Source organism: Talpa occidentalis, unplaced genomic scaffold (genome assembly GCF_014898055.3).
Source record: "Talpa occidentalis isolate TD23 unplaced genomic scaffold, MPIMG_talOcc4v2.1 talOcc4.17, whole genome shotgun sequence".
NCBI lineage: Eukaryota > Metazoa > Chordata > Mammalia > Eulipotyphla > Talpidae > Talpa > Talpa occidentalis.
Window position 1 is genome coordinate 47,107,414 of NW_023601754.1, and position 25,371 is coordinate 47,132,784.

General features: G+C 60.5%; 3 protein-coding genes across 11 annotated transcripts in view; 2 read left to right on the top strand and 1 right to left on the bottom strand.

The window, feature by feature from the left end:
• NUP62 (nucleoporin 62) overlaps positions 1 to 25,371 on the bottom strand; it is a 34,715-nt gene that overhangs the window by 8,969 nt on the left and 375 nt on the right. For 2 of the 9 annotated variants that reach the window (XR_008552569.1, XM_037517082.2), the window contains exon 1: positions 10,100 to 10,330. The exons of 1 other annotated variant lie outside the window; for it this stretch is intronic. The gene's annotated coding sequence lies outside the window, so the exon portion shown is untranslated. Of the gene's footprint in view, positions 1 to 1,517; positions 2,306 to 9,431; positions 9,538 to 10,099; positions 10,331 to 25,371 lie in introns of those variants that run through there. 6 more of the 9 variants (XR_005126181.2, XR_005126180.2, XR_005126177.2 and 3 more) reach the window with 6 other exon arrangements.
• Positions 10,061 to 13,698, top strand: ATF5 (activating transcription factor 5). The gene is given in 5 exon segments (XM_037517106.2): positions 10,061 to 10,174; positions 11,385 to 11,681; positions 12,502 to 12,570; positions 12,573 to 12,860; positions 12,863 to 13,698. Coding segments are annotated over 4 exon segments (825 nt in total). The 5' UTR covers positions 10,061 to 10,174; positions 11,385 to 11,503; the 3' UTR covers positions 13,153 to 13,698.
• Positions 18,846 to 25,187, top strand: SIGLEC11 (sialic acid binding Ig like lectin 11). The gene is made up of 10 exons (XM_054697518.1): positions 18,846 to 19,290; positions 19,451 to 19,524; positions 19,650 to 19,743; positions 19,898 to 19,945; positions 20,021 to 20,174; positions 21,053 to 21,765; positions 21,844 to 22,137; positions 22,365 to 22,461; positions 22,862 to 22,916; positions 24,146 to 25,187. Exons 1-10 carry the CDS (start codon positions 18,846 to 18,848, stop codon positions 24,326 to 24,328), a joined length of 2,157 nt encoding a protein of 718 aa, XP_054553493.1. The 3' UTR covers positions 24,329 to 25,187.

A 25,371-nucleotide genomic window follows, 5' to 3' on the forward strand; every position in this document is an offset into this window, starting at 1 on the left:
GTGGTCCTCCACACGCATCTCCTGGGGCTGACAGGCTGTCCTCCCTGGAAACGCACATTCATCTGGGGCAGCAGTAAGCGTGCCCAGAGAGCCCCACTCCAGGCCTACCGAAGGCCAGGGGCCGGGCAAGCAGGCCCGCAAGGCCCCCGGAGCCCACATCACAGCGCACTGATGACCGGGGCCTTTTCCTTGGGTCGCCTGGCCGGACCCAGGCCAGCCAGGGGGAGCAGGTGCTGCTGCCCACAGCCAGAGCTCATGACCTCCGCCCCCGGCCGTGGCGTCTTAGCTTCTATGTTCATCCCCTGAGCTTCAATTTCCTCATAAGAAAAATTGGGAGGCCGGCTTGAGAACCCCAGCGTCTTTGCGAATATGAAATGGTTTGATCCACATCAGGCCCGGGGAATGCCAGCTTCTCGTGCCAGCGAGTTCTGGGGACGGACTCTCCGCCGGGGCTCCTGGCATTCAGCCCGCGGCCACCTGGTGGCGCTGCCGACAAGGCCGAGCCCAGGAAGGGCGGGCGGGAGCATCCTTGGGGAAGCGCCTGGGGCCCCCTCTGAATTGGTAAGACTTGGAGGAGGTGCCACCCAGGGCTGCGACCAGAGCAAGGGGAGCGGAGGGGCCCTTGGCCCCTGACCACCCTCTGTCCCTGGCCCAGCTGAAGTCTGAGTCCCGTGGCCCACGGAGCTGCCGGGATCTGGGGCCTGGGGGTCAGAACACCGCCCGCTCCCCTGCCCCGCTGGTCCCCAGCCTCTCCACCGGGCCGTCTCTCCGACACAGCCAACAGAACACAGAACCCGGCGTCCTGCAACCCCCCGCCCACCACCCCCGCATGGAAACCAGCTCGTAAGCAGCGAGGACGCAGCTGCCAGACCTCAGCCGTGAAGGCAAGGCCCCGTGGCAGGACCAGAGCGCGGCAGGGGCCACGGGAGGTGCAGGGTCAGCCGCTGGCCCGCGCCGGAGGACTCACCCGGGGCGCGGGGGGAGGACACTCTTGGAGACGCCAGGCCACCCCGACGGCAGGGCAGCCGCACACCCCGCCAGAGAGCAGAGCGCCTTTCCAAGCCAAGTTGCACCCGCAAAGGCCAGTTTGCTCCCGCACACAGGTGTCACCCACCTGACCTGTTTGTTACCTATGCCCTCCACCCCGTTGGGTCGAAGGACTGTGGCCCTGACTTCCTCCTGCCTGCTCCTCCCTAGCCCTTCGGGGCCTGGTAGAGCGGACTTCGGGGAGTCTGAGGTCTGTAAGCCGCCAGCTGCTGGGGGGCCGTGGAGAGCCTCACCGCCCAGCATGCACCGCTCTCTTCCCTGGGGCCAGGCCGTAGGTCTCCTGTGCCTCTTTCCAGAGGTTTCTAGCGCCTTTAAGCCATCGCAAGGTTTGCACCCTCTCCCTTTGACACAAATGGCTCCGCGTACTGCAGTTCCTTCTCCATGCCCGGACCTGAGCTCACTGCAGCGGGCTGACCATCCTCACTGGACTGAGGGGGGCTGCCTGCACCCCTGCTGCCTCACATTGGTACCTGAGTGCTTCTCGGAGCCACAGTTCTCAGGCTTTCCTGGGTCTTGCTTCCCTGGAAAGTACTATCTCTAAGAAGTGACTTCACCCCTAATTAGCAACTACATTCGCCTCCCTGCTCCTGAGGCCTGGAGGGGCTCCCGGGAGCAGGTGGTGGGACAAACAGCAGCTCTCAGGGGAAAGCAAGCGGGTAAGAAGTGCTGGAAGGGAAGGCAGGAAACCACCAGAAGAGCAGATTGTCAGAGGATTCTAGAACGACCCCTCTAACAGGAACAATGGGATCCCAGAAGACCCAGGAAGGCGGCAGTGCTGGGCCCCTCCCCCGCGCCAAGATAGGCTCCTTCCTTCCGCTCTAGTTGAAAGAACTGTGTCTCAACTGTATCTTCAACACTTACAGTCTAACTGCACAACTAATCACCGACCCCTTGAGAGCCCCCTGTGGTGACAGTCACGGAAGGCTGCGTTCAGGGATCCCTATCTTGGCCCCACAGCCCGAGGGGATGTTTTTAAGCGCCCCTGGCTTCCCTACCACCCCATCACTCAGTGCTGCATCACTGCACAACTTGCCTCCAGCTGCTGCTCCCCACGCCTCCACGGATGGGTATTCAGGAGGCGACTTTTCTCTCTCATGAGCACGCTGCTACAAAGGCGCCTGCCAGCCTTCTTGGGCAGATGCAGACGTATCCCTGGGGCAGAGCCCCCAGAAGACATGCAGGCCGAGGGTACTCACGCGATGGTTTTGCCAGGGATTACCCACTCGCCCTCCAGTCCGCTCACACCTGTTTTTTTTGTTTGTTTGTTTATTTATTTATTTATACAAGCACTGGGTACAGTCAGAAGCGCGGGAGGGTGAGAGAATTCACCAGAGCCAGAGCGGGGAGCAGAACAGGCAGAAGGACCGAAGTACACTGCTGAGGGGAGCAGCGGGCCGCAGGAGAGGTCTGCGTGCCACGTGGGACCTTCTCCCGGTGGCCGGGGATCGAACCGGCGCTGCAGAGGCTGCGGGCAGCTTTGCAACCCAGCGCTCAACCGCTGCGCCACTGGGGAGGCCCCCACACCTGTTTTTAACCTATCCAGTAGTGCCAGAGAGAACAATTTCCCTACAGCCCGCCAGTGCCCAAGATCAGGAAACCTTTGCCAGCTGAAGTACTAACTGCATCTATTAAAAATATCGATAGAGGGCCTCCCCGGTGGCGCAGCGGTTGAGCACTGGGTTGCGAAGCTGCCCGCGGCCTCTGCAGCGCCGGTTCGATCCCCGGCTGCTCCCAGGCCACCAGAGGAGGGTCCCACATGGCGCACAGACCTCTCCTGCCGCCTGCTGCTCCCCTCAGCAGTGTGCTTCGGTCCTTCTCCCCGCTCTGGCTCTGGTGAATTCTCTCACCCTCCCGTGCTTCTGACTGTACCCAGTGCATGTATAAACAAAACAAACAAATAAATAAATAAAACATGCCTCTATTAATAAAAAAAAAAAAATTAAAAAAAAAAAATATCGATAGAAGCACTAACCATTCAGTACCCACTGTGTGCCAGTACGTGTTGGGTAATTTACCAGCGCACCTCATTCCTTCAGTCAACAAACACCCTCTGAGACTCAGGACAGAATAGGGCCTGGGGTGAGCAAACACACAATATGGTCTGGCCACCACCTTCCTCGAATCCAAAATTCTATTTAAATATGATAAAGGAAAAGCTACCGGAATCGGAATGGAAAGCAGTTACTCAAACAGAAACATTTGCACAAAGGCTCACACCCTCATTCCCAGGAGCCAGTGGTGCTGTCATCTCCTACCAGTCTTGGCGGCCATCATTCCACTCCAGGCCCCGGGGGCCTTCAGACTTGCCTAAAACACTCTTGCCTCAGGGCCTGTGCACTTGCTGTTCCCACTCCCGGCCCCAGTGTCCCCAGGGCTCGCTTCTATCCCCTTCAGGTATTTGCTAAAACATCACCTACTCAGGGGTTTCTTCCCTAGCTGTCCTTAGGACTTAGCACCATCCAAAACACTTCCCCAAGGGCAGGATTTTTATCTGCACCCCAATGTCTATAACAATGGCTGGCCACCCCAGGCACTCAGTAAATGCTCATCAGTGGAATAAATGGACCCAGGGCTTGCTCTGTGCCAGGTACTTTGCTAAGGACTTTTGGGGGAACTGACTCATTTAGCTCTCAAGTTCCCGCTACCACGAGGCAGACACCAGGAACATCCCTTTGAGTTAAGTAACTTGTCCAATTTCAACATAAAAGTCAAAATCTGGTTGAATGAGACAAGGTCCCAGCACTCAAAACAGTTCACTGAAGCCACAAAAATAAAACATAGCACAAAGTGGATTCTGAAGCAGCTTTGTTAGGAGCTACTGGAAGCCCAGGGGCGGTGGTGATTAACTCTGCCCTGGGGATGGGTGAGGGCCCCAAGAGGAGGAAGGAGATGTCCAGCAAGCTCAGAGGGCGCGCCCGGAGCGAGGCCCGCCTGCGCTAAGAGCAGGAGAGGTCACAGGAGACTTGGCGGGGTGGTTCTGGGGGCGCTCAGCACCGCTGCTGCCGGGAAACAGTACAAAACCACAAGGAGAAAGGGTCCACACCCACTGGGGTGAGGATAAAAAGGGGCACTGGCTGTCAGTGAGGATGCAGAGACCTGGAACCCCTCACTCACTGCTGCTGGGAATGTAAGTGGCTCAGCCACTCTGGAAACTGGCAGTTCCTCAAAAGGTTAAACAGGAACTAGATCCTGGGGAGTGGGACCTGGGGCTGCTTTTCAGGACAAAGAAAATGCTCTAGAACTAGACTGTGGCAAGGGTAAGACTGTAATAAAGAGAACTGAGGGACCTCCCTGGTGGCGCAAGGGGTTAAGATGCAACCTATGAAGTTATCCGCAGCCTCTGCAGCACGAGTTTGATCCCCGCCCAGGGAGCTACCCACATGGCGCGGCAGACCTTTCTTGTCTCCCCGCTGCTCCCCTCAGCAGTGTATTTCAGTCAGTCTGCCTATTCTGTTCCCTGCTCTGTCTCTAATGACTCCTCTCATCACCACCACCTCTGGCCTGTACCACAGCTTTTTTTTTTTTTTTTAAGATTTATTTATTTATACAAGAACCGAGGTACAGGCCAGATGCGCAGGAGGGTAAGAGGATTCACCAGAGACAGAGCGGGGAACAGAACAGGCAGACTGAGGAAATACACTGCTGAGGGGAGCAGTGGGCGCGACAGGTGAGGTCTGTAGCACCATGTGGGACCCTTGCTGACTGGCCGGGATCAAACCGGAGCTGCAGAGGCTGCGGCCAGCTTCACAGCACTGCACTCAACTGCCTGCGCCACCAGGGGAGGCCCTGTACCCCAGTTCTTGTATGCATAAATAAATCTTTAAAAAAAAAAAAAGACCACTGAGTTGTACACTTTAAGAAGCAGGCGTGAACTAGGCAGTTACCCCCAAAAGTCATTAAACCAACCAACCCAGCATGTGGTGCCAGGAAGGGTTGAGGCACAGAAGCGATGGAGCCAGCCCAGTCCTGGCCTCACCCCAGGCGATAGAGTCACGGCAGCAGGCCTTGTCCCCAGGAGGTGCTGCCAACAGAGCTGGCTGAGAAGGGGCCGGAGTGGGGCACAGCTGAACCACTCCAGTGGGTGGTGAGGACGTCAGGGGCCTCCAGGGGAAAGGCCACCTGCAGCTGAGGTGTGGGGCTGAGAGCACAGCAGGTGCACGCAGGGCACGGGCACTGGCCCCCGGGGCACAGCGTGCTGTCAGTGGGGAGGGAGGCAGGGTCAGCGCAGGCTGGTGAGCACCGCTGCCACGGACATGGCTTCTCGGGAAGCAGTGAGGGCTGCCAGAGGTGGGGCCGAGTAGCACTGGTTCTGAGAAGTGGAACTGACCACAGCCCCCCCCCCCAACATCGCTGGACAGTTACCATGTGCCGGGCAGGCCCCGCTCAGAGCTATTCGCACGGCTCCTGCGGAACAAGGGGGGCCCGTCAGTGCATCCGTTTGCAGACGAGCAAACCGGAGCCCAGAGAAGGACTGCAATGGCAGCGTGCGGCGAGTGGCACAGGCGGGCAGTACTGACCCCAGCTGGCCCCAAAGCTGAGCTGCAGCCTCCCCAGTGTGGACCCCCCCCCACAATCCTGTCATACTTGTAACCCCTGACCATTCTCTAATGACATCGGGTGTCATCTCCAGCACCTTCCAGACTCAAATCCAGTCCAGGGCCGTCAGCACCCCCAGCTGCAGAGACCCCGGGGCAAAGCGGGGAACACCGGCTCTTCCTGCCCTCTGCGCTCAGGAAGGGGTGGCAGGAGGGAGGGGGAAGGGGCCAGGAGGACTCTGAGCCGCTGGCCACGCGGCGGCCCTGTGCTCTGGGCGCCCCTGCACTGCCCTTTCCTCACCCCCGCTGGCCTTGACCTCCCTGCCCCGTGTGCCAGCGTGCCCACCCCCGGCCCCTGCCCCGCCGGCCAGCATGACCACGGCCTGGAGTTCCCCAGCCCGTGCGGGAGCAACGCCCCTGAAGATGGCCTGGCGCCTGCGGAGGGCTGTGGGGTCGGGTTCTGGGAACAGGGAGGGTCCCGCCCTTGCTCTCAGCGCCCGGAAACAGGGACGCAGACATCTGGCTGCGAGGAGACTATGAAAGGAGAACCAGGTGCGGAGGGGCCAGGAGGAGGAACGGCGCGCCCAGGCTGCGGAGTTCTCGGGGAGGCCCGGGTTTACCTCTGCTGCCTCGCGCAGTCGCTGGTGCCCACCCGCCCTGCTCCGGGAACTTCACGACCATTTACCTGCGTGGTTCCCCGACAGCCTGGTGAGGGGGGCTCTTTACCGGTTTCGAGGATGCGAAACCTGAGTCACAGAGACCCTGCCCCAGACCAAGTGGAGTTGGGATGTGAGCCAGCAGGGGGTTCCCGAGCCCACACTGGGCCCCGCGCCTTCCAAGGCCGCATCAGCGAGGGGCTAGGCGGTGTGGGCTCGGGCCAGAAACCGGGTCCATCACGCGGACCCTGCTGCATTCCCATGAGGCAGGGGAGCCAGGGAGAGGCTGCTGCAGCAGCACAGGTGTGTGTGGGGACCCCCTAGGGCAGGATGGGGCGCAGGTCAGAATCAACAGTCTGGCCATTGTAAGCAGAGTAAACACGAGGTGGAAGTCTAGGCCTGGTGGCCTCCTAGCAGGCTACGCCCTGGGCTGTGGATCAGGGACCCCATCGATCCGAGACAGTCTCCACCTGTATGTGGCATGGAGGCCTGGGCTCTAAGGAGCAGCGTGGGTGAACAAAGCCCCTGCGCTCTGGCCTCATTCCTGCCCTCCCTCCTGCTCCCGCACAGGTGCTGCCCCCCTCCCCTTCCCCAAGTGCTCCCTGGCTGTGCTGGATCCAAGACTCCTCTAAGCAGGAGCTGTTGCCAGGTGTGCCAGTGCCCCCAGAGAGCCCTCCTGCTCCCCCTCCCCACAGAGGGCCAGGGTGATGCAACCTGCCTGCAACAGCCGCCTCACTTCCAACGCCTGGCCCCTCCGCACTGGAAAAAAGTCCCTAGCAGCCTCACCCAGGCCCCAGGCCCAGCCCCAGCCCCAGCCCAGCAGCCAGGCCCTGGCCCTGGCAGACCTCTGCAGAGTGGGAGGAAGAGGAGGCATCTGAGCTCTAGGGGCCACAAATTCAGCTCGGGGCAGGCATGGGAGCGGGATGAGGGTGCCAAGACATGGGCTCGCAGGCAGCCGCTGATGACCCACAGGCTGCAAGTTAGGATATGCTGGGAAGGCCAGTGTGGAAACTGGCACCCACCACGGGGACTGAGTCAGGGCTGGGGTGGGGCTGCTGGCACCAGGCCTGGACTCGGTGGGAGCCAAAATCCAGAGAAATAAGCACAGGGGGCTGCCACCCAGGGAAGCGGCCCAGTACCTGCCCATCAGGGCGCCTCATGCAGTCGTGACTCTCGTACTAGGCAAGTTTGTATCTGGTTATTAAAAAATATCCTGCCAAGTCACCTCCTCAAACCCCACACCCGGTCTACCAGACAAATCCAAACTGAAATGCCCAACCAGCGCTCTCCAAAGCCGTCAGGCCCGGGGAAGTCTGAGAACATCACAGGCTCAAGGAGGCAGGAGACAGGACAGCTAAGGGAACAGGGGAGGGTGTCCAGGCCAGACAGGGCCTCAGAGGACAAGCAGTGAAATCCGCACAGAGGTGGCTGCACCAATGCTGGTTTCCTAGCCGTGAGGAGAGAGCACCCCAGAACGGAGGGGTTCCACGATGGGGGAAACTGAGTGTTATTCCAAAACATAGTTTGTTAAAAAAACAAACAACAAAGGGGCCTCGCCAGTGGCGCAGTGGGTTGAACGCAGCAAGGTGAAGCTGTCCACAGGTTCCGCAGCGCGGGTTCATTCCCGGCTGGCCAGGGAGATTCCCACATGGCACGGCAGACCTCTCCCGTTTCCCCGCTGCTCCCCTCAGCAGTGGATTTCAATAGATTTGCCTGTTCTGCTCCCCACTCTGTCTCTGGTGAATCCTCCCACTCCCCACACCTCTGGCCTGCATCCCAGCTCCTCTATGGATAAAAATAAATCTTTAAAAAAACAACTAAACAGGGCCTCCCCGGTGGCGCAGCGGTTGAGCGCTGGGTTGCGAGGCTGCCCGCAGCCTCTGCAGCGCCGGTTCGATCCCCGGCCACCGGCGAGGGTCCCACATGGCGCACAGACCTCTCCTGCCACCCGCTGCTCCCCTCAGCAGTGTACTTTGGTCCTTCTGCTTGTTCTGCTTCCCGCTCTGGCTCTGGCGAATTCTCTCCCCCTCCCACACTTCTGACTGTACCCAGTGCTTGTATAAATAAATAAATAAAATCTTAAAAAAAAAAAAAAAAGCAACTAAACAAACCTAGTCCCTGGACATAACGCAGACCTAAGAAGATGACTAGGGGGCATGGGGTGACTGTGCCACCTCACTGACAGCCGTCTGTCTACGCTAATCCTTAAGTCTCCCTTAACAGGTGGAAGATAAGGCGTAATTTGAAAGCACTCACTCCAGCAGGAGATAAAACACACCCACCTCAACAACCGCCACCACCATCTGCAACTACCATCTGCATGCTGGGCCAGTCTAAGGGCCAGATTCAGGAACTTATTTAACCCTCCTCACAGCCACCAGAAGCAGGGCTAATAATGGTCTCTTCATAGTAGAGGAAACCAGGCCCAGGGAAGCCAGGGAAATCACCAGACACACAGCTAGGAAGTGGGGTGCAGCCAGGATATAAGCCCACAAAACCTGGCCCCACAGTCTGTGCTTTTAACCATGACTCCATGCTGCCAGGGTGCTGGTGGAGCTCCTACAAGCCCGAGGACACGCAGGGCAAGTGCAGACGACAGTGAAGTGCTCCAGGTCAGGGGAGTGAGGTCCTGGAAGGACTTCCAGCCTGCAACAAGGAGGGGAGGGACTAAAGAGACAGGGAATCTTCATTCCAGATAACACTCAAGTCAGGGCTCCCCCACCTGACTGGAGAGGGGGCAGCAGAGCAAAGGACCACGGCCATGCTGTCTGACAGAGGCCAGGGCACAGAGACGGGATAGCTGCAAAGCGCCCTCATTTAATGAGTGTAGACAGCCCCATTTTTGGCAGAGCTGGGCAACTGATAGGGGGAGGGGAAGGCGGGGTGGACCTGGGCTGGACAGAGGCTGAAAAAGGAACAGTTGAAAGGCACAGGATGAACCAGTGGCCAGAGAGGCTGGGTGCGCGCAGGGGCTGCTGAAAGGCTGGGGCCCGTGAGGCTGGGCCTGCTGCACCAGGAGGGGGCCGTGTGTTCATTATCTGGCATGGGGTGGTGGGAATGCTGGAGAGCGAGATCTGGGAGCAGAGGAGGCCCAAGAATGATCTATCAGCGGGGCTTGGGTGGTCAAGCGTCTGGGGCTCCTGCCAGAACCCCAGGAAGGAGGGAACGTTCCCTAACGCGCCCTGAGCTCTACCAGTAATAAAACAGGCAGGACAGGCACGTGGGGTTGGCCTCTGGGCTTCCCGGCACCGGCCAGCTGGGGTGGGGGTGGTGGTTGGCCTCCCCGAACCAGGGCCCCGTCCACGGGCAGCGAGCCGGTGGACTCCGCCCCGGGCCGCGCCGCAGGCACAGGCCCCTGGAGCGCGTCGGGGACTCGCGTGAGATTCCAGCCCCGAAGGTTCTCAGAGCAGCAGTTGGTAGAGGCCGCCGAGCGCGTGGCTCACCGGAAACCCGCGCAGAAGGGGAGGAAGCGAGCGCGACGGGTGCGGGTCTCAGGGGACCGGAGGGGGCGAGCTCCCAGAATCAGACGGGACATCAGACCTCGAGGTCGGGGGGGGGCAGGAGCCCGGGGTCGGAGGGAGCCAGGGACGGGGCCCCCAGCTCCGAGCGGAGGGAGGCCGAGCCCCCGGGCCCCGGGAGGTGGGGGCAGGCCCGCCTCCCGCTGGGGCCGCGCGGGGCGGGGCGGGCGCGGAAGGATCCGAGCGGGCCGTGCTGCGCCGCCCCCGGTATATCCGAGCCCCGTCCCCGGGCGCCGCAGTCCCCGCGCTCAGAGCCCGACCGCCCACGCCGCCGCCGCCCGCCGCGCAGCCCGCCATGGCCCTGTAGCCGCGACCCCGAGCCCCGACCCGTCTCCGCGCTCACCGCGCCTGCGCTCTCCGCTCCCGCCGTCCGTCTTCAGCCGAGGCCGCCGCCGCCTCTCCTCTCCGCAGCCATGGAGTGAGTAACCGCTCGCCCCTCCCTGGCCAACCGCCTTTCCCGCGCTTTCGAAGCTCGCGGCCCTCTCGAGCGGGCCTGGGGGTGGGGAGGCCGGAATGAAGAATCACGGTCGCGCAGGCGCAGAAGAGGGAAGGCGGCTGGCGCCGCGCGAGCGAGCATGCGCGTTCGACCCGGTGGGGCAGGGGAGGGTGCATTCTTGCGGGGGGGGCAGATTTTCCCTGAACAATGGTCAGCGCGCGGTTGCGATCGCGCATGCGCATCATTGCCCCGGAGCCCTTATTTATGGGGAGGGGAGGAACGCAAGCAGGCGCACATGCGCACTAGCGCCCAGGAGGGTGTGGGCTTGGGGGAGCCTTTGGAGCACGTTTGTGACGAACATGCGCTTTGGTCCTCCGCGGGACACCCGCCTTGGAAGGGTGGGAGATAGGAGGCGGTCCTGCGCAGGCCACCCCCACCCTCCTCGCTGCACATGACGCCGGCGCACTGCGCCGCTTCCCTCCCTCTGGTTCAGGACCCTGCCCGGGCGGGGGCTGATTAAGAGTGACAGGATGGGGGCGGGGCTTACAGGGGGTGGGGCTAGGCCCGTAGCCATCGCGATGGGTGGGGCTTGGGGCGGGGCTTACGACGGGGTGGGCTTAAGGGAGCCGTTTGATGAGGGGGTGGGGTTTCGAACGGAGAAAGGGGCGGGGACTCTGGGAGTGGGCGGGGCTACGAGACAGTGAGGGCGTGGCCTGGAGGGCCGAGCAGAGTTCGAGGGGAAGCGTGGGATTTGCGTGCACAGCCTTGAGGAAGGGGCTCCGCAGGGGGCGGGAATTCCCCTGGGACTGATTTGAGATGGCATCTAGAGGGGCAGTGGGGCAGGAAGATACTTAGAGAGGAAGGGTTGTGACTGGGGTAAAATTCCCTGGGATGGAGGTTTTCGTTTTTTAAACAAAGGGGAATCGCACGGGGTAGGAGGGAGGGACGTGGAGAAATTCCCTGGGGAGACCATGAGGTGTCCGCATAGGGGAGGACGGAGGCTGGGAGCTGTGAAGCAAAGTGAGTCAGGTGGGAAAAGAATTCCCCTGGGAGTAGGTGAGGCTGAGCTACTGGGAAGGCGGGGAGAGGGCAGGACTTAGCCCCACATGGAGGAGGAGGAGCCTGTGCCTTGGCCTCCCTGTGACGTGGTGAGGCTGGCCTCTGACCCCATCCACTTGTTTCACAACTGTAGGTCCTCCACTTTCACCCTGGTGCCTGTCATCGCCCAGCTGAGCAGCCTCCAGAGCATCCTCCCAGCTGTCTGTGCAGCGTCCTTCACCACCATCGGCGCCCAGCACCGCCGCTGCAGCCATGTCTCTCCTGGCGACCCTGGGGCTGGAGCTGGACAGGGCCCTGCTCCCAGCTAGCGGGCTGGGCTGGCTCGTAGACTATGGGAAACTCCCCCTGGCCCCTGCCCCCCTGGGTCCCTATGAGGTCCTTGGGGGAGCCCTGGAGGGCGGGCTTCCAGGGGGGGGAGAGCCCCTGGCAGGTAAGGGCAGGTGGTGCATGGGGATGGGATGAGCTGGGGGTGGGCAACAGAGGCGGTGGTGGCAGAGAGATGGCATCCATGCACTCCATGTGTATTCACAGAGTGCCTATAATGTGCCAGGCGCTGTTTCAGGTACTGAGGACACAGCTGGGAACAAGACTAACATGATCCCTGTCCTTCTGGACTCTTACTTTGGTGGGGAGACAGACAGGTGCTATATTGGGATAAGTGAGACTCACTTAGCAGCTGAGTGACAATATGACAGCAGGGACTTAAGAGTGGGTAACCAAAAAAAAAGTGGGTAACCAAGGAGCCTTTAAATACATAGCATTTTGGCAGAGGCCTAAAGGATGGAAAGGAATGAGCCATGAAAAAACCCAAGAGAAGAGCTTTTCAGGTGGAGGGAACAGCATATGCAAAGGCCCTGAGACAGGAATTACTTATTTCATTTGTGTGTCCCAGCTGCTTGGCACATTATAGATTTCAGTAACGAGTGTGAATAAGATTGCTCTTTAGCAATGAGATAAAGGCAGAGAAACCACAGGGATGGAGGATACAGTGGTTGGCTCTTTTCTTGGTTAGGTCATTGGCTGGTTGGCTGATTCATTGGGGGGTTCACAGGCTCATGGGTAGGATGACCAACTCATGCAGCTGGCTGGGTGTTTAGGCAGCTGGCTGCTATAGTGCTTGGTTGATTCATTGCTTCATCTGCTGATTGGCTGGTGGTTTTACTCCATGAACAGGGCAGATGGGAGCTAGCGCTTGGCTGGGTTGAGGATCTGGAACTCTAGGAACTTACTGTCCCCCTCCCATCCTCCAGGTGACGGCTTCTCTGACTGGATGACCGAGCGGGTTGACTTTACAGCTCTCCTCCCTCTGGAGCCACCCCTGCCCCAGGTGCCCTCCCCCCGCCTTCCCCACCCCCCCCTGACCTGGAAGCCATGGCCTCCCTCCTCAAAAAGGAGCTGGAGCAGATGGAAGACTTCTTCCTTGATGCCCCTCTCCTCCCACCGTCCTCCCCCGCTCCGCCACCGCCTCCAGCAGCTCCATCCCTCCCCCTCCCTCTCCCCACCTTCGAGCTCCCCCAGCCCCCTGCCCTGGACACCCTCGACTTGCTGGCCATTTACTGCCGCAGCGAGGCCGGGCAGGGAGATGCTGGGCTGGCACTGCTGCCCCAGCCGCCCCCCCGCCCCCACCTCAGCCCTCTCGCCCTGCCCCCTACCCCCATCCTGCCACCAGCCGTGGGGACCGCAAGCAAAAGAAGAGAGACCAGAACAAGTCAGCGGCTCTGAGGTACCGCCAGAGGAAGCGGGCGGAGGGCGAGGCCCTGGAGGGCGAGTGCCAGGGGCTGGAGGCGCGCAACAGGGAGCTGAGGGAGAGGGCCGAGTCAGTGGAGCGCGAGATCCAGTACGTCAAGGACCTGCTCATCGAGGTGTACAAGGCGCGCAGCCAGAGGAGCCGCAGCAGCTGACCGGCAGGGCTCCCGGAGGGCGGGTCGGTCCCCACTCCCCGCCCCTCATCCTCTGACTCCAGCCTCGTTGCAAACCTCAGGCGCGCGCTCTCTCTCTGTTTACCTTTGTCCTTCTCTTACCCATTTCTGAATTTGCTCCTGTCCTCCTCCTCCCCAGAATCATAGAATGTTTGGCCTCATCGACAGCTACACCCCTCAAGTAACAGCTGAGGGACGGAGGCCCACAGGGAGCTTGGGGAGCAGGGGAGAGCTTGGAAACCTGGTCTTTACCGGGGAAGTGAGGCCAGGTATGCCTATGCAAATGACTATGCAAATGAGTCCAGAGAGCCTTCTGGGGGGGAATGAGGAAAGGGACCCGTATCATAGAAGCAGAAAAGCAAGCCAAGTGACCTTGGGGGAGGTTTGGGGGCGGGGATCCAAAAGATGGCCAAGTTCACAGAGCAGGTGGATATGCAGGCAAGTGGGGAGGTGGGCAGGGCGGGGATGGCCATAGTTGGTGACTGGTGTTCATTTTAGCTCTGGGAGGAAATCAGTGTTTTGTGAAGGTGTCAGGGGAGGGGCTGCAACAAGGTGGGGGGTGTCGAGGGGGGTGGGCTGCCGGAATTGTGAGTGGAAATAAAATGAAGAATTTCCTCTGGCCCATGTATCTTGTCTTTCAGAGACGTTGGGGAGTAGTCAGTCTTAGGCCAAGGGCAATAGAATAATAGAAATGCCAGTACTGGCCCAGCACACACGCTGGGCACACTGCCGAGGTCAAGGCAGGACGGAGCCAAATGGTAGAGAGGCAGGGCCCATTTACTGGCGAAGATGAAGACTAGCCCAGGTGTTGGCTCCACATGGTGCTTGCCACACACTCAGAAGGATGTTGAAACTAGGGGCTGGATGGCTGCCACACATCTTGTGGGGTGCCCTGTGCTGGGGGAAGCAGGAGGTAGCCTGGTAGCCATGGCCAAGACAATGTGCTCCATCTCTTCAGGGCTCAGTGTGTGGCACAAGCAACTGTAAGCACTTTGGATGATTATTTCAGTTAATACAAGAGGAAGGGATTGTTCTTCCCATTGTGTGATGTGCCAGGCTCGGGCTAGAAGGGGAGGGACTGGTCATACAGTGTATACAAAGTTTTCTGCCACCATGAAAGTTACATACTGGCAGGTGTCTGGCAACTGTATCAGTTACAAATGCTTTTGGCTGCAACAACCATTGGCCATCAGTGGCATGCACACAGGAAGTTAATTTTTCTAGATTAAAAAATCTAGAGGGAGGGGACTGCTGGCATGGTTCAAGTTCAGGGATGCAATGCAGCCCTTTTCAACAAATAGAGGGAATCTAAAAGAATTTTGTATAGCAAAGTAAGTAAAAAATGATTTAAAAAAACATAAGGCCAGCCATTTCATAACAGAACACTTTCAAAAGCCAGTGGACATTAATAAACACCCTGAGGGCTCTCAGGTTAAGCAGTGGAGGGAGACAAAACCTCTGATTCTCTTGCTCCTTTTCCTCATGGTCTCAAGATGGAGGCCACAGCTCCGGGCACTGCATCTGAATTCCGCACAGGTGATCAAAACTTTCCCAGCAGATTGTGGTGGATTCTGCTTATATCTCGTTGTCTAGAGGAGGTGTATTCCTAGCTGCAAGGGTGGCTGGGGATACAGGCATTTGGCTGTCTCAGCATTTAGAGTGGAGGCTAAAGGATTGGGAATGGGTGTTGCCTTGAGGCAATAACCGCATTGTCAAGGTGGTGAGACAGCCTAAGCAAAAGAAACTGCGAGCCGGTAGGATGAGCTGCCCCAACTCCTGCTTGAACAAGAGAACTAAATCATGAACTGGACTGCTCATCAGTACCCTTGTATCAGCTCCCTTTGTGCCTGATCCACCTCACCCAAAGCAAAGGATTCTGGAGTCTTCCCGCGGCAAGGTCTTAGCAGGACTCCGCCGCCAGGGGGCGCGCGTGTCTGAGCGGGGGTCCCCAAGGGCAGCCGGGCAGCACTAAGGCTGCCTGCAGTTTCATAGGTTTTGCTCAAAATGCACTTGGCTACCAGGGAGAGAAGAAAAAGGCGGGGGGGAGCCTTGTGTAGATCTAGAAAAAACTTGAGTTGAAAACCAGCTCTTGTCACCCAGTAATTAGTTTTAAGTCAAAATAAGACAGTGTTGGGTGAAATACCAACCTCCATTTTTACAACACACACACACACACAAGCTGACATGCACACTGGGGTGCTTTTCATTGTGAGTTCTGGGGCTCCCCAGCCTACTATCCCAGGAAGGGTGACCCCTGCATCCAGGCTACTGGACCTGGTTTTCAGGCCAAGGAGACCCGGAGACAATGCTGTCTGCAGAAGAGAGGATGGAGGTTCCGAGTTCTGCCCGACCCTCCCTGACTTTGGGGTGACTCCTTGGTCCTAGCACCCCTCTATGTCAATGCCAGGTGGCCCTGGGTCCCCGGGATCACCTCCTCCATGCGTGCTGGCTGCCTGTTAAACAAGATTACTTGATTTGAAAGAAGGGAAGTTTAGGGGACCCGTTTTGCAATTGTGCTGAATTGAAAAATGGATTCAAACTGACAAGGAAGAGTGAGTCACTGACAGAAATGCGGGTGCCCCCTCCACAGAGCCTGTCCCAGCCCCCTTTGAGGGCTGCTGTCCAAAGGGATCCAGGTCGGCTGTGGCTGACAGAGTAGTGATGGCGAGAAGAGGACAGGCAGGGATGTAGTGACCATGGGCGGACATGCCACATGTCGGGGGCACGCTCTGCGGAAGCTGTGAGGCATCCTGGGGTACCCCCTGGACCATGTAGTTAGAAGGGATAAGTCGTCTCATGTTTGAGAGACGTGACTAGAAAGTAAAGGGAGGAACTGGGTACAGAGAGAAGGAAGTGATACTTCCCTGCGCAGCCCAGATTGCGCTGGGCCTGTTTCCTTTTATGTATTTGTGATACTCAGCACAATTTTCCTGGTCAGCAAATTTCCAGCCTAGATGACCTGGGAGCTCATGGGAACAGAGACTTGGGCGGATGTAAAAACAACAGTGAGACCTGACAGACATGGCCTGTGGGGACCCCCTCCTGGCCTGACTCTGGGAGGAAGTCGGAACCCCTACCTAAGTGAGGCCGGCCCTGCGCCTCGAAGGGTTTCTGCAGAAAAACCCACGTGCCTGGGAGGAAATGAAACCAGTCACCTCCCCGGCCTGCTGCAAACGAGCTGGCGGTTACAGGAAGATCAAAACGCGTCCCCAGCCATGAATCTCCTAGCAGGTTAAGGTCAAGGTTAGCTACCCCCGGGACTGCCTCCCTCGATGTGCAGACGGTGCCTGAGTGAGAACAACGGAGGTGGTTCATTCAGAGCCTGCGAATGGAAGCCAGAAACCCACGTCAGATATCACGTCCTGTTGGATCGCTGTTCTGTGTGACATAAAGCGGTGACGCCCTTTTCTCTTTATTCTCTCTTATTTTTCCTCTCTCTTTTTTCTCTTTTGAAACACTGATTTCTACACTACATTCCCTTCTTTTCTTTTTCTTTTTTTTTTTTAAGATTTATTTATTTATTTATTCATACAAACACTGGGTACAGTCAGAAGCACAAGAGGGTGAGAGAATTCACCAGAGCGGGGAGCAGAGCAGGCAGAAGGACCGAAGTACACTGCTGAGGGGAGCAGCGGGCGGCAGGAGGGGTCTGCGCGCCATGTGGGACCCTCCTCCGGTGGCCGGGGAGCAGCCGGGGATTGAACCGGCGCCACAGAGGCTGCGGGCAGCTTCGGAATCCAGTGCTCAACCGCTGCGCCACCGGGGAGGCCCTACATTCCCTTCTTTTCTAAGATATAAACTCTCAAGAAAACATCAAACAATAAAGATAATTTTGGTGACTTTACGGCAAGAGAATTAAAAGCAAAATGAAAAAACTGGGATTACCTCAAGTGACAAAGTTACTATACAGCCAAAGAAAACACAAGCCAATGAGACACCCTATGGAATGGGAGAAGACAGTCACACAATATATAATTGATAAAGGATTAATATCAAAGATAAACAAAACACTCATACAATTCAACAATTCAAATAATCCAATAAGGGCCTCCCTGGTGGTACAAAGGGTTAAGTCTCAGCACTATGAAGCTATCCACAGACACTGCAGCACAGAGTTCGATCCCCGGCCAGGGAGCTGACCCACATGGCGCAGCAGACCTCTCCTGTCTCCCCCGCTGCTCCCCTCAGCAGGGTATTTCAGATCCACCTATTCTGTCTTTGGTGAACCTTCTCACCACCACCCCCCTGCACCTCTGGCCTACACCCCAATTCTTCTATACACACACAAAAAAAAATAGAACATAGTAGGACAAGACCCTCTTGGCCATCTACCCACAGAATATGAAACCATCAACACACACCAGTACGTTCCACCAGGTTCACTGCAACATTACTGACAACAGCTGGGATATGGATGCAGCCTAAATGCCCAGAAAAAATGGATCAAGAAGATGAGGTATATTCACACCATGGAATACTATACAGCCATAAGAAAGGATGCAATGCAGCCCTTTTCAACAAAATAGAGGGAATCAAAGAATTCTGTATAGCAAAGTAAGTCAATATGATAAAAAAAAAATAAGGCAAGCCATTTCATAACACGGAACACTTTCAAAAGCCAGTGGACATTAATAAACACCCTGAGGGCTCTCAGGTTAAGCAGTGGAGGGAGATGAAATATAACGGGGGGAGGGGCCTCCCTGGTGATGCAAGGGTGGTGCAAGTCTCAGCACCATGAAGCTATTGGCAGCTGCCTATCCAGGAAGCTGAACCACAAGGCACAGCAGACCCCTCCTGTCTCCTGCTGCTCCCCTCAGCAGTGTATTTCAGTAGATCCGCCTGTTCTGCTCCCCGCTCAGTCTTTGGTGAGTCCTCTCACCCACCGCAACTCTGGACTACACCCCAGCTCTTGTATGCATAAATAAATAAAAATAAAGCTTAAAAAATTAGAAGATAAAATTATTAAAAATTTCCAGGTGGCAATCTCAGAGCAACACACCTCCATTGTGAGGCCCTTCTGAGGCAACTGCTTCTGCAGTTGCCCCCATTTTTCACTGTGGAAGCAGGAGCCTCAGGCCAGGTCCCAAGACCGGAACCGGGGGCTCAGTGCCCTTGGAGAGCCTCTAGAGGGCACTGGGCTTGGGGGGGAGGGCCCAGACGGCAGGACTTGAATGATCTGCTTGCCTCTTAGCCCCAGCCCCTGGAGCAGGTGCTTGCTTGGCAGATGGAAGAATGAATAAGTGAATAAAAAATGAATGGATGGTGAGTGGGTGGAGGGTGGACGGCCAAGGGAACGGCTGAATGGGTGGCTGGGGGACGGCGGACCAATGGATGCATAAATGGAAGCCTGTTCCTGGCACCTCACCCAGAGAGCCCTTATTTGCTTATTTCCCCTGAGAGCGCCACTTGTGGGGCACCCTCCTCCCCAGGCTGGGGTGAGGGGGTGGCTCCTTCCTGGTTTGGGGAAAGTCCTGCAACTTTTCTCTGCCGTGCTCTTTGCGCCCATGAAAGAAGTGGGAAGAGGGGATCACTGGGGACATCTGTGGTTCCAAGTTTCCCTTTTGGGGACGGTCCCCGTTCCCGCCGCCCCAGAAGCTTCCTGCTGGCGTCTCCTGCAGATTCGGGCCCCGCAGACACCCGCTGGTCCCAGGACAGGCCCAGCCCCTCGACCCGAGATGCTGCTGCTGCTGCTGCCCCTGGTGTGGGCCGGTGAGTGCGTGGGGGCGCCGGCCCGTGTCCCCCCAGGCTCCCCGCAGGGGGGCGCCCAGCCCGAGCTGCGCATGCAGCTGCCCGTGACGGTGCAGGAGGGGCTGTGCGTGCTCGTGCCCTGCACGTTCTCCTACCGCTGGGGTAAACAGACAGACTCGAGCCCCGTGTACGGCCACTGGTTCCGGAAAGGCCCGCCGGATGTCCTCGTGGCCACGAGCAAGCCGGACCAGAGAGTGCAGAAGAGCAGCAAACTCTCATTCCACCTCGGGGACCCCGCGGCGGGCAGCTGTGCCCTGAACATCACCCGCCCCCGGAGGGAGGACAGCGGGACCTACTATTTCCAGGTGGAGAGGGGCAAGATCAAGCACAGCTACACCCGCAGCGGCCAGCTGCTCAACGTGACGGTGACAGGTACGGGGCGGCCCGGAGCAGACCCCAGGGGTGAGCGGGGGCCTGTCCTCGGGGTCGGGAGGGCCCCTCCGGCCCCCGCCGTTAGGGGGCACAGGGGCGCGGGCCGGCTCAGGGCTGGAGTGTCTTTCTCGGAGGCCCACAGGGCCCCTCTCCCCTCCAGCGCTGACGCTGACCCCCGACATCGCCCTCGAGGAGCCCCTGGAGGCCGGCCGCCCCAGCCGCCTGTCCTGCTCCGTGCCGGGGGCCTGTGGCGGGGCGCCTCCCCTGGCCATCTTCTGGACCGGGGCTGCCCTCGGGCCCCGGGGCTGGGACCGCCGTGGTACACCTCCCCCGAGCTCCTGCTCACCCCGCGCCCGCAGGACCACAGCACGGAGCTCACGTGCTGGGTGGGCCGCCCCTGGCCCGCCCCGTGCAGGGCTTGCAGGGCGAGGACGCTCACGCTCAACGTGACCTGTGAGTGCGCGGGGGGCCGGGCGCGGGGCCGGGCGCGGCGGGGGGTGCTGTCATGGGCTGAGGGCGGCTCCTCGCGTCCCTTCTGTCCCTTGAAGTGGGCGGCAGAGGCGGTCACGACCGGGTCCCCGCGCCTCACAGCGCCTCTCCGTCCTAGACGCCCCACAGAACCTGACCGTCCGCCTCTTCCGAGGACACTGCGCAGGTAGGACGGCCTGGCCCGGGCTGTGGGCACAGGCGGGGGTGGGGGGCACGGACGGAAGCCCCGGGTTCTCCACAGACGCGCCCTACAGGCCGGGCATTCTGGCGAGGACGGGCGGCCGAGGAGAGGTGGGCTCCGGGGAGATGGCGGCACGGGGGGGGCAGCGTGGCCAGAGTGGAGCCCTGAACCCCCAGGGCCAGCCCCCCCATCTAGCCTCAGGGGAGCCGCCTCGGTAAGGGGGTGCTGTCAGCCCTTAAATGCACCTGGTGGCTCCTTATTTTCGAGGGAGCTGTCATCGATGGATAAATTCCACGTCGCCACGCGTCACCCACCACACACGAGGGGGGACACGCCCTTGTGGGGGCGTCATGAGAAGGGCCACCCGCCCCTGGGAGAGCCGGTCCCGCCGGGCTCGGTGGCACGGGGCCCGGTCACTGGCCACAGTCACGAGGCCCCGCGCGGCTGGCGCTTCAACTTGCTGCAGGGACACGCTGGAGGGCGGCTGCGCCCAGCTCGCGAGCCCTCCCTCCAGCTGACCGAGGCTTCACCAGGCTGTGCCACCACCCGATCGATCTGGTTCCAGAACATCTTCATCCCCCCAGAAGCCCTGCCCTTCCACGCCGGCCGCCATCATCCGCTTTCCGGCTTCATGTGCTCGTGTCCACGCCGCAGCGCCGAGCGGCCCAGGGCCGCCCACCCACCCCCCCGGCTGGCTGCTTTCTCTCGCGTCACGTGCCCAAGGCCCTCGCGTGGTAACCTGGGCCGGGGCTGCCATCCTGTTCACGGCTGCATACTATTCCATTGAGCAGCGCGGCCACTGTTGGTGTCCGTGTCTTGAACGCTGGGGGCTGGGGACCTCCCCCTCGGGGCTTTGTGACGTGTTCTGAACACCCCCATGCAAGTGTCTGTTTGAGTCCCAGCTGCTGGACTTTGGGGGGTCTGAACCCTGGAGTGCATCTGCAAGGTCAGGGCCTCCTTGACCTTTGTGGGGTGCCTGCCCCCCACGCGCGATGTGGCTATCCTGCTCGCGGCGCCCTGGCGATGGAGGGGGCTTCTGCGGAGCGCAGCAGGAGGGCGTCTGCCCTGCGTGAACGTGGGGGGTGGAGGCAGGGCCGTGCTCACGGGGGCCGCTGGCGGGGGTGGAGATGTCTGGTGCAGCCCCTGCGCCTTCCATTTCCTCGGGTCCATTTCCTCAGGGTCTTGTGACCATGCAGCTTCTGAGCCGGGAGGCCACGGGGCAGGTGTGAGGTCCGCGGATCAGCCAGTCCCGGCGGGTGCCCAGGGCTGCCGGCCACAGCTCGAACGTCTCTCGGTTCTGTGTCCAGGAGCAAAATCGTGGGCAGGGACGTCCCTTTCCAGCGCCCCGTGTGCATTTTACATGGCTCTGGGGGAACGCGCAGGAAGCTGTCCGTCGACATCTGCCGCGGGGGTGGGGCGCCAGGGAACGCCCTGCCCTTCTGAATCCCCTCCCGCCTCCATGTGTTCGGCTGCCAGATGCCCACGCCTGCCTCATGCCAGCGGCGCCCTCTTCCTGCCTGTCTCTCTCTGCCCTCCGTCTCTTCCAGAACCCAAGTACCTGGGAAACGGCTCATCCTTTTCAGTCCTGGAAGGGGAGTCCCTGCGTCTGCTCTGTGCCATCGACAGCAACCCACCTGCCAGGCTGAGCTGGGCCTGGGGGCGCGGGGCCCCGAGTCCCTCCCAGCCCCCCAGCCCAGGGGTCCTGGAGCTGCCCCGGGTGGAGCTGGGGCATGAAGGCGAATTCACCTGCCATGCTCAGCACCCTCGGGGCTCCCTGCACATCTCCCTGCAGCTCTCTGTGCAGAGTGAGTGGGGGAGGAGGGAGGCCCCCTGGGTCCTGGGGAGGGGAAGGCACCGCTGACCCCCCCTCCTCCCTCCCACAGCACCCCCGCAGCTGCTGGGTCCCTCCTGCTCCCCGGAGGACGAGGGTCTGCTCTGCCTCTGCGCTGCCCGAGCCTGGCCGGCCCCCTCCCTGCGCTGGCGGCTGGGGGAGCGGCTGCTGGAGGGGAACAGCAGCAATGCCTCCGTGGAGGTCACCTTCAGCCCCTCGGGGCTCTGGGCCAACAGCTCCCTGCGCCTCAGCGGGGGGCTCAGCACCGCCCTCAGACTCAGCTGTGAGGCGGGGAACCCCCAGGGGACCCGCAGCGCCACCCTCCTGCTGCTGCCCAGGAGAGCAGGTCAGGGGCCGCGGAGCGGGCTGAGGGAGAAAAGGTCCCCATCCCGGAGAAGATGGAGCTTGACGGCTGAGGGGGTCTGGCCCGGAGCAGAGGGAGAGAAGGAGGCAGAATCTGGTCTTGGGTTGGTGGGGCTGAGAATGAGGGCGCCAATTCCCTGGGATGTGGGATGAGGGGTACAGGGGGCCGGGGCCTGGAGGGGAGTCACCCGAAACCCCACTCATTTGCAGACAAACCAGGGCTTGGGAGAGAATTTGTCCTGGGGGCCGTCGGGGGAGCCGGTGTGGCCGGCCTGCTCACCCTCTGTCTGGGCCTCGTCTTCTTCCTGTGAGTGTCACCGGGGCGGGGGGGGGGTGGGGGGGGTGTCTGTGCAGGAGTCAGTGGGGTGTGGGGGGTCAGCAGGGCTAGTCCTGGAACCCCAGACAGGGCGGCCTTGCACAGAGCAGAGGCGGCGAGGCTCGGGCCTGGGTGGGGCAGCACGGGGGTGGGGGGGGTGGGGGGGGGGGTCTGTCCCGGCCCAGCCGTCCGTGTGTGTGTGTGTGTGTGTGTGTGTGTGGGTGCCTGTTCCCACGAGAACGCCCGGGGCAGACACCCCTCCCGGCGCCGGCACCCTGCTGGCCTTGCAGACTCAGCGGGGGGGGGGGGGGGGGCGGGGTGGGGTGGGGGGAGCACACCCCTTGGCCCGGAGCCACCGCTGAAGGCCCAGCCTCCCTCCCCGCCCACCCAGGGTGAAGACCGGCAAGAAGGCCGCCGCCCCCTCCACACCGGCTCCTACCGCCTGGGTGAGCGATGAGCCTCTGTCCATGGGACCCCATCTGGCCACCTCCCTCGGGTCCTGCTCTTGGGTCCCCGACAACCCCATGCCCTAGCGTGGCGACCCGGAAGACTCGGCTGCTCCCCATCTCTCCCGAGCCAGGGGTTCAGTGCCCGCTCCACCCTCCCGCCCTGGCCTCCTCACGTCTCTAGGCAGCCCCACTCCAGTCCCCTCGCCTCCCCCACGCAGGCCCCAGCGCGCTCGCCCCAGCATAATCACCGTCCCCACAAAGGCCGGGGGTCTCCAAGCGCAAGTTCAGGGGTGCCCCAGGCGGTGTCAGGTTCACCCACTCACAGGAAGGACTCAGAACCCAGGGGGTCCCGCTCACAGTTAGGGTTTATTGCAGGGAGAGGCTGGAGACTAAGGTCAGCGGGGGGTGGGGTGCCAGGAGAGGCGCACACTGGGCTTCCTCTCCCCGCCGTGACGTGTGGTGCGGGCCCGCAGCACTGCCACCGCGGAGGCTCAGCCAGCTGGGGTGTCGGGATTTTAGGAGCCCTTCACGGAGGCGGGGAGCCCGCGAGATGGCCGGCCTCAGGCTCCAGGGGCCGAGCTGCCACCTCGGGGCCCAGGGCCCCACCGCGAGTCCCGGGCGGCGCAGGCTCCCGGGGGGTTGCCCAGGCCCCGGTGAGCAGACACCCCCGAGAGAAGGACATTCTGGGCTGTAGAGGGTCCCACCAGCTTTGGGCTCAAAGGTCAAACTTTCCGCCAGGCAACTTAGCCTTCACCACGCCAATCCCTTGAATTTAGCGCTCACAACACAGCTTGGTGACCACGTCTGCCGGGACGCCCCAGTGTCCAGGGCAGTCCAGGCCCGAGCAGGCGCCCGCCCCGGCCAGCTCGCTCTGCTGGCCCATCTCAGCTGCGGCAGGCGGCGACCCTGCGGGCGCTGCGCCACAGGCGGGGGGCTGGGCCGAGGGGCCCACCGCTCAGAGTGCGATCTTGGGGCATCTGCCTGGCCGCAGCTTCCCCATCTGATAAGCGGAGTGGCCCCCGTGCACTGTCATGAGGAATCTGGGCGCCTGGCCATGCCCCCCAAGGACCAAGCATCACCACACTCAAGTGTCTGCTGAGGGACCTTGTGGGTCGGAGCCCCCGGCCCGGCCCTTGTTCGTGGACGAATCAAGACAAAACACTCTGTTTCCAGGTTCTTTCCCAGCCCCGTCATCCTGACCTGACCCCTGTGTCCCCTCCGCGCAGGGTCACCAGCTTGAGTGCCAGCCTGGCGGCGCCACAGACGTGCCAGCGCCCGCCCCCCGCGAGGCGGAGGAGCAGGAGCTCCATTACGCTTCCCTCAGCTTCCTCAGCCTGAGGCCCCAGCAGCCGCCAGACCAGGATGCCACCAGCACCACCGAGTACTCGGAGATACTGACCCACAAATGACGACCCCCAGCCACAGCAGCCTTGGCCTCTCAGGGAAGGGGAACAGCAGGGGAGCAGCGCTTTCTGTGCCAGCAGGATGCCCCCGGGCATAGTGCCCCCTGCGCCAGGGTGGGCAGAGCTGTGCTTGGATTTCAGCCCCATCTCAGGCCACTTTCCTTCTCAGCCTCCCCCGCAAGATGGACACAATAACCCTAACAGGGTTGCCAGAGTCAAGGTGGAAGGAACAGTCCTGGGGAGTCTGCGCAGAGAGCACCTGCCCGGTCCCGCCCCCTGCCCGGCGGGTGTGAAAGAAACCGAAGTTAAAGGATTAAATTGCTCAGACCCTAGAGCGCAAAAGAAAATAAAAAGAACTTATCTACACTTTTCTGTGAGACTTGCTTCCACGGTGGCCCAGGCTGCCTGAAAGGACTCAGCTGAGCATGCGCACTACCACGAACCTCCAGCGAGCCAAGTCCTCCGTGCCCGGGTCAGGCGGGGGTGAGGGGGCGCAGGGGCCACGTGAAGCGAGGGTCCCATCCACAGAAATCCAAAACTCCAGTTCTCTGAAGAAAAGCCTCCTCTAACCCCTCCATGTGAACCACAGTCGCTCGCCAATGAACTTCAGCCACAACTGCGTTTGTTTGCCCTGAGATCCCCATGTCACCAACAAAGTTTAACTCCTTCGTTCTCGACCCCACTCCCCCCCAGATCAGTGTCAACCCCTTCCCTCTGCAGGACAGGGAGGCAGGTTTGAGTTTCCTCCTATCTCCTTGCCAGCTGACTTGCAATAAAACTTTTCACAAAACCGGATGCCATGGTCTCAGCCGCTTGCACACGGGGCAGCAGGCCCTCCGCTCAGTGACGCAAGGGTCCCCGCTCTGGAGGGCTGTCCCAGCTCCAGAGCTCCCCAGAGGCCAGCTGTGGCCGCCGCTGGGCTGCCCAAAAGCTCCTTCTGCACCCCCTCTGCAGACACCACCCCGGGGACACTTGCTGAACACCCAGGATGCTGGTCTCTCAGAGCCCACTTCTTGGAAACCCGACCTATGCGCTTGTTTGGCCACACC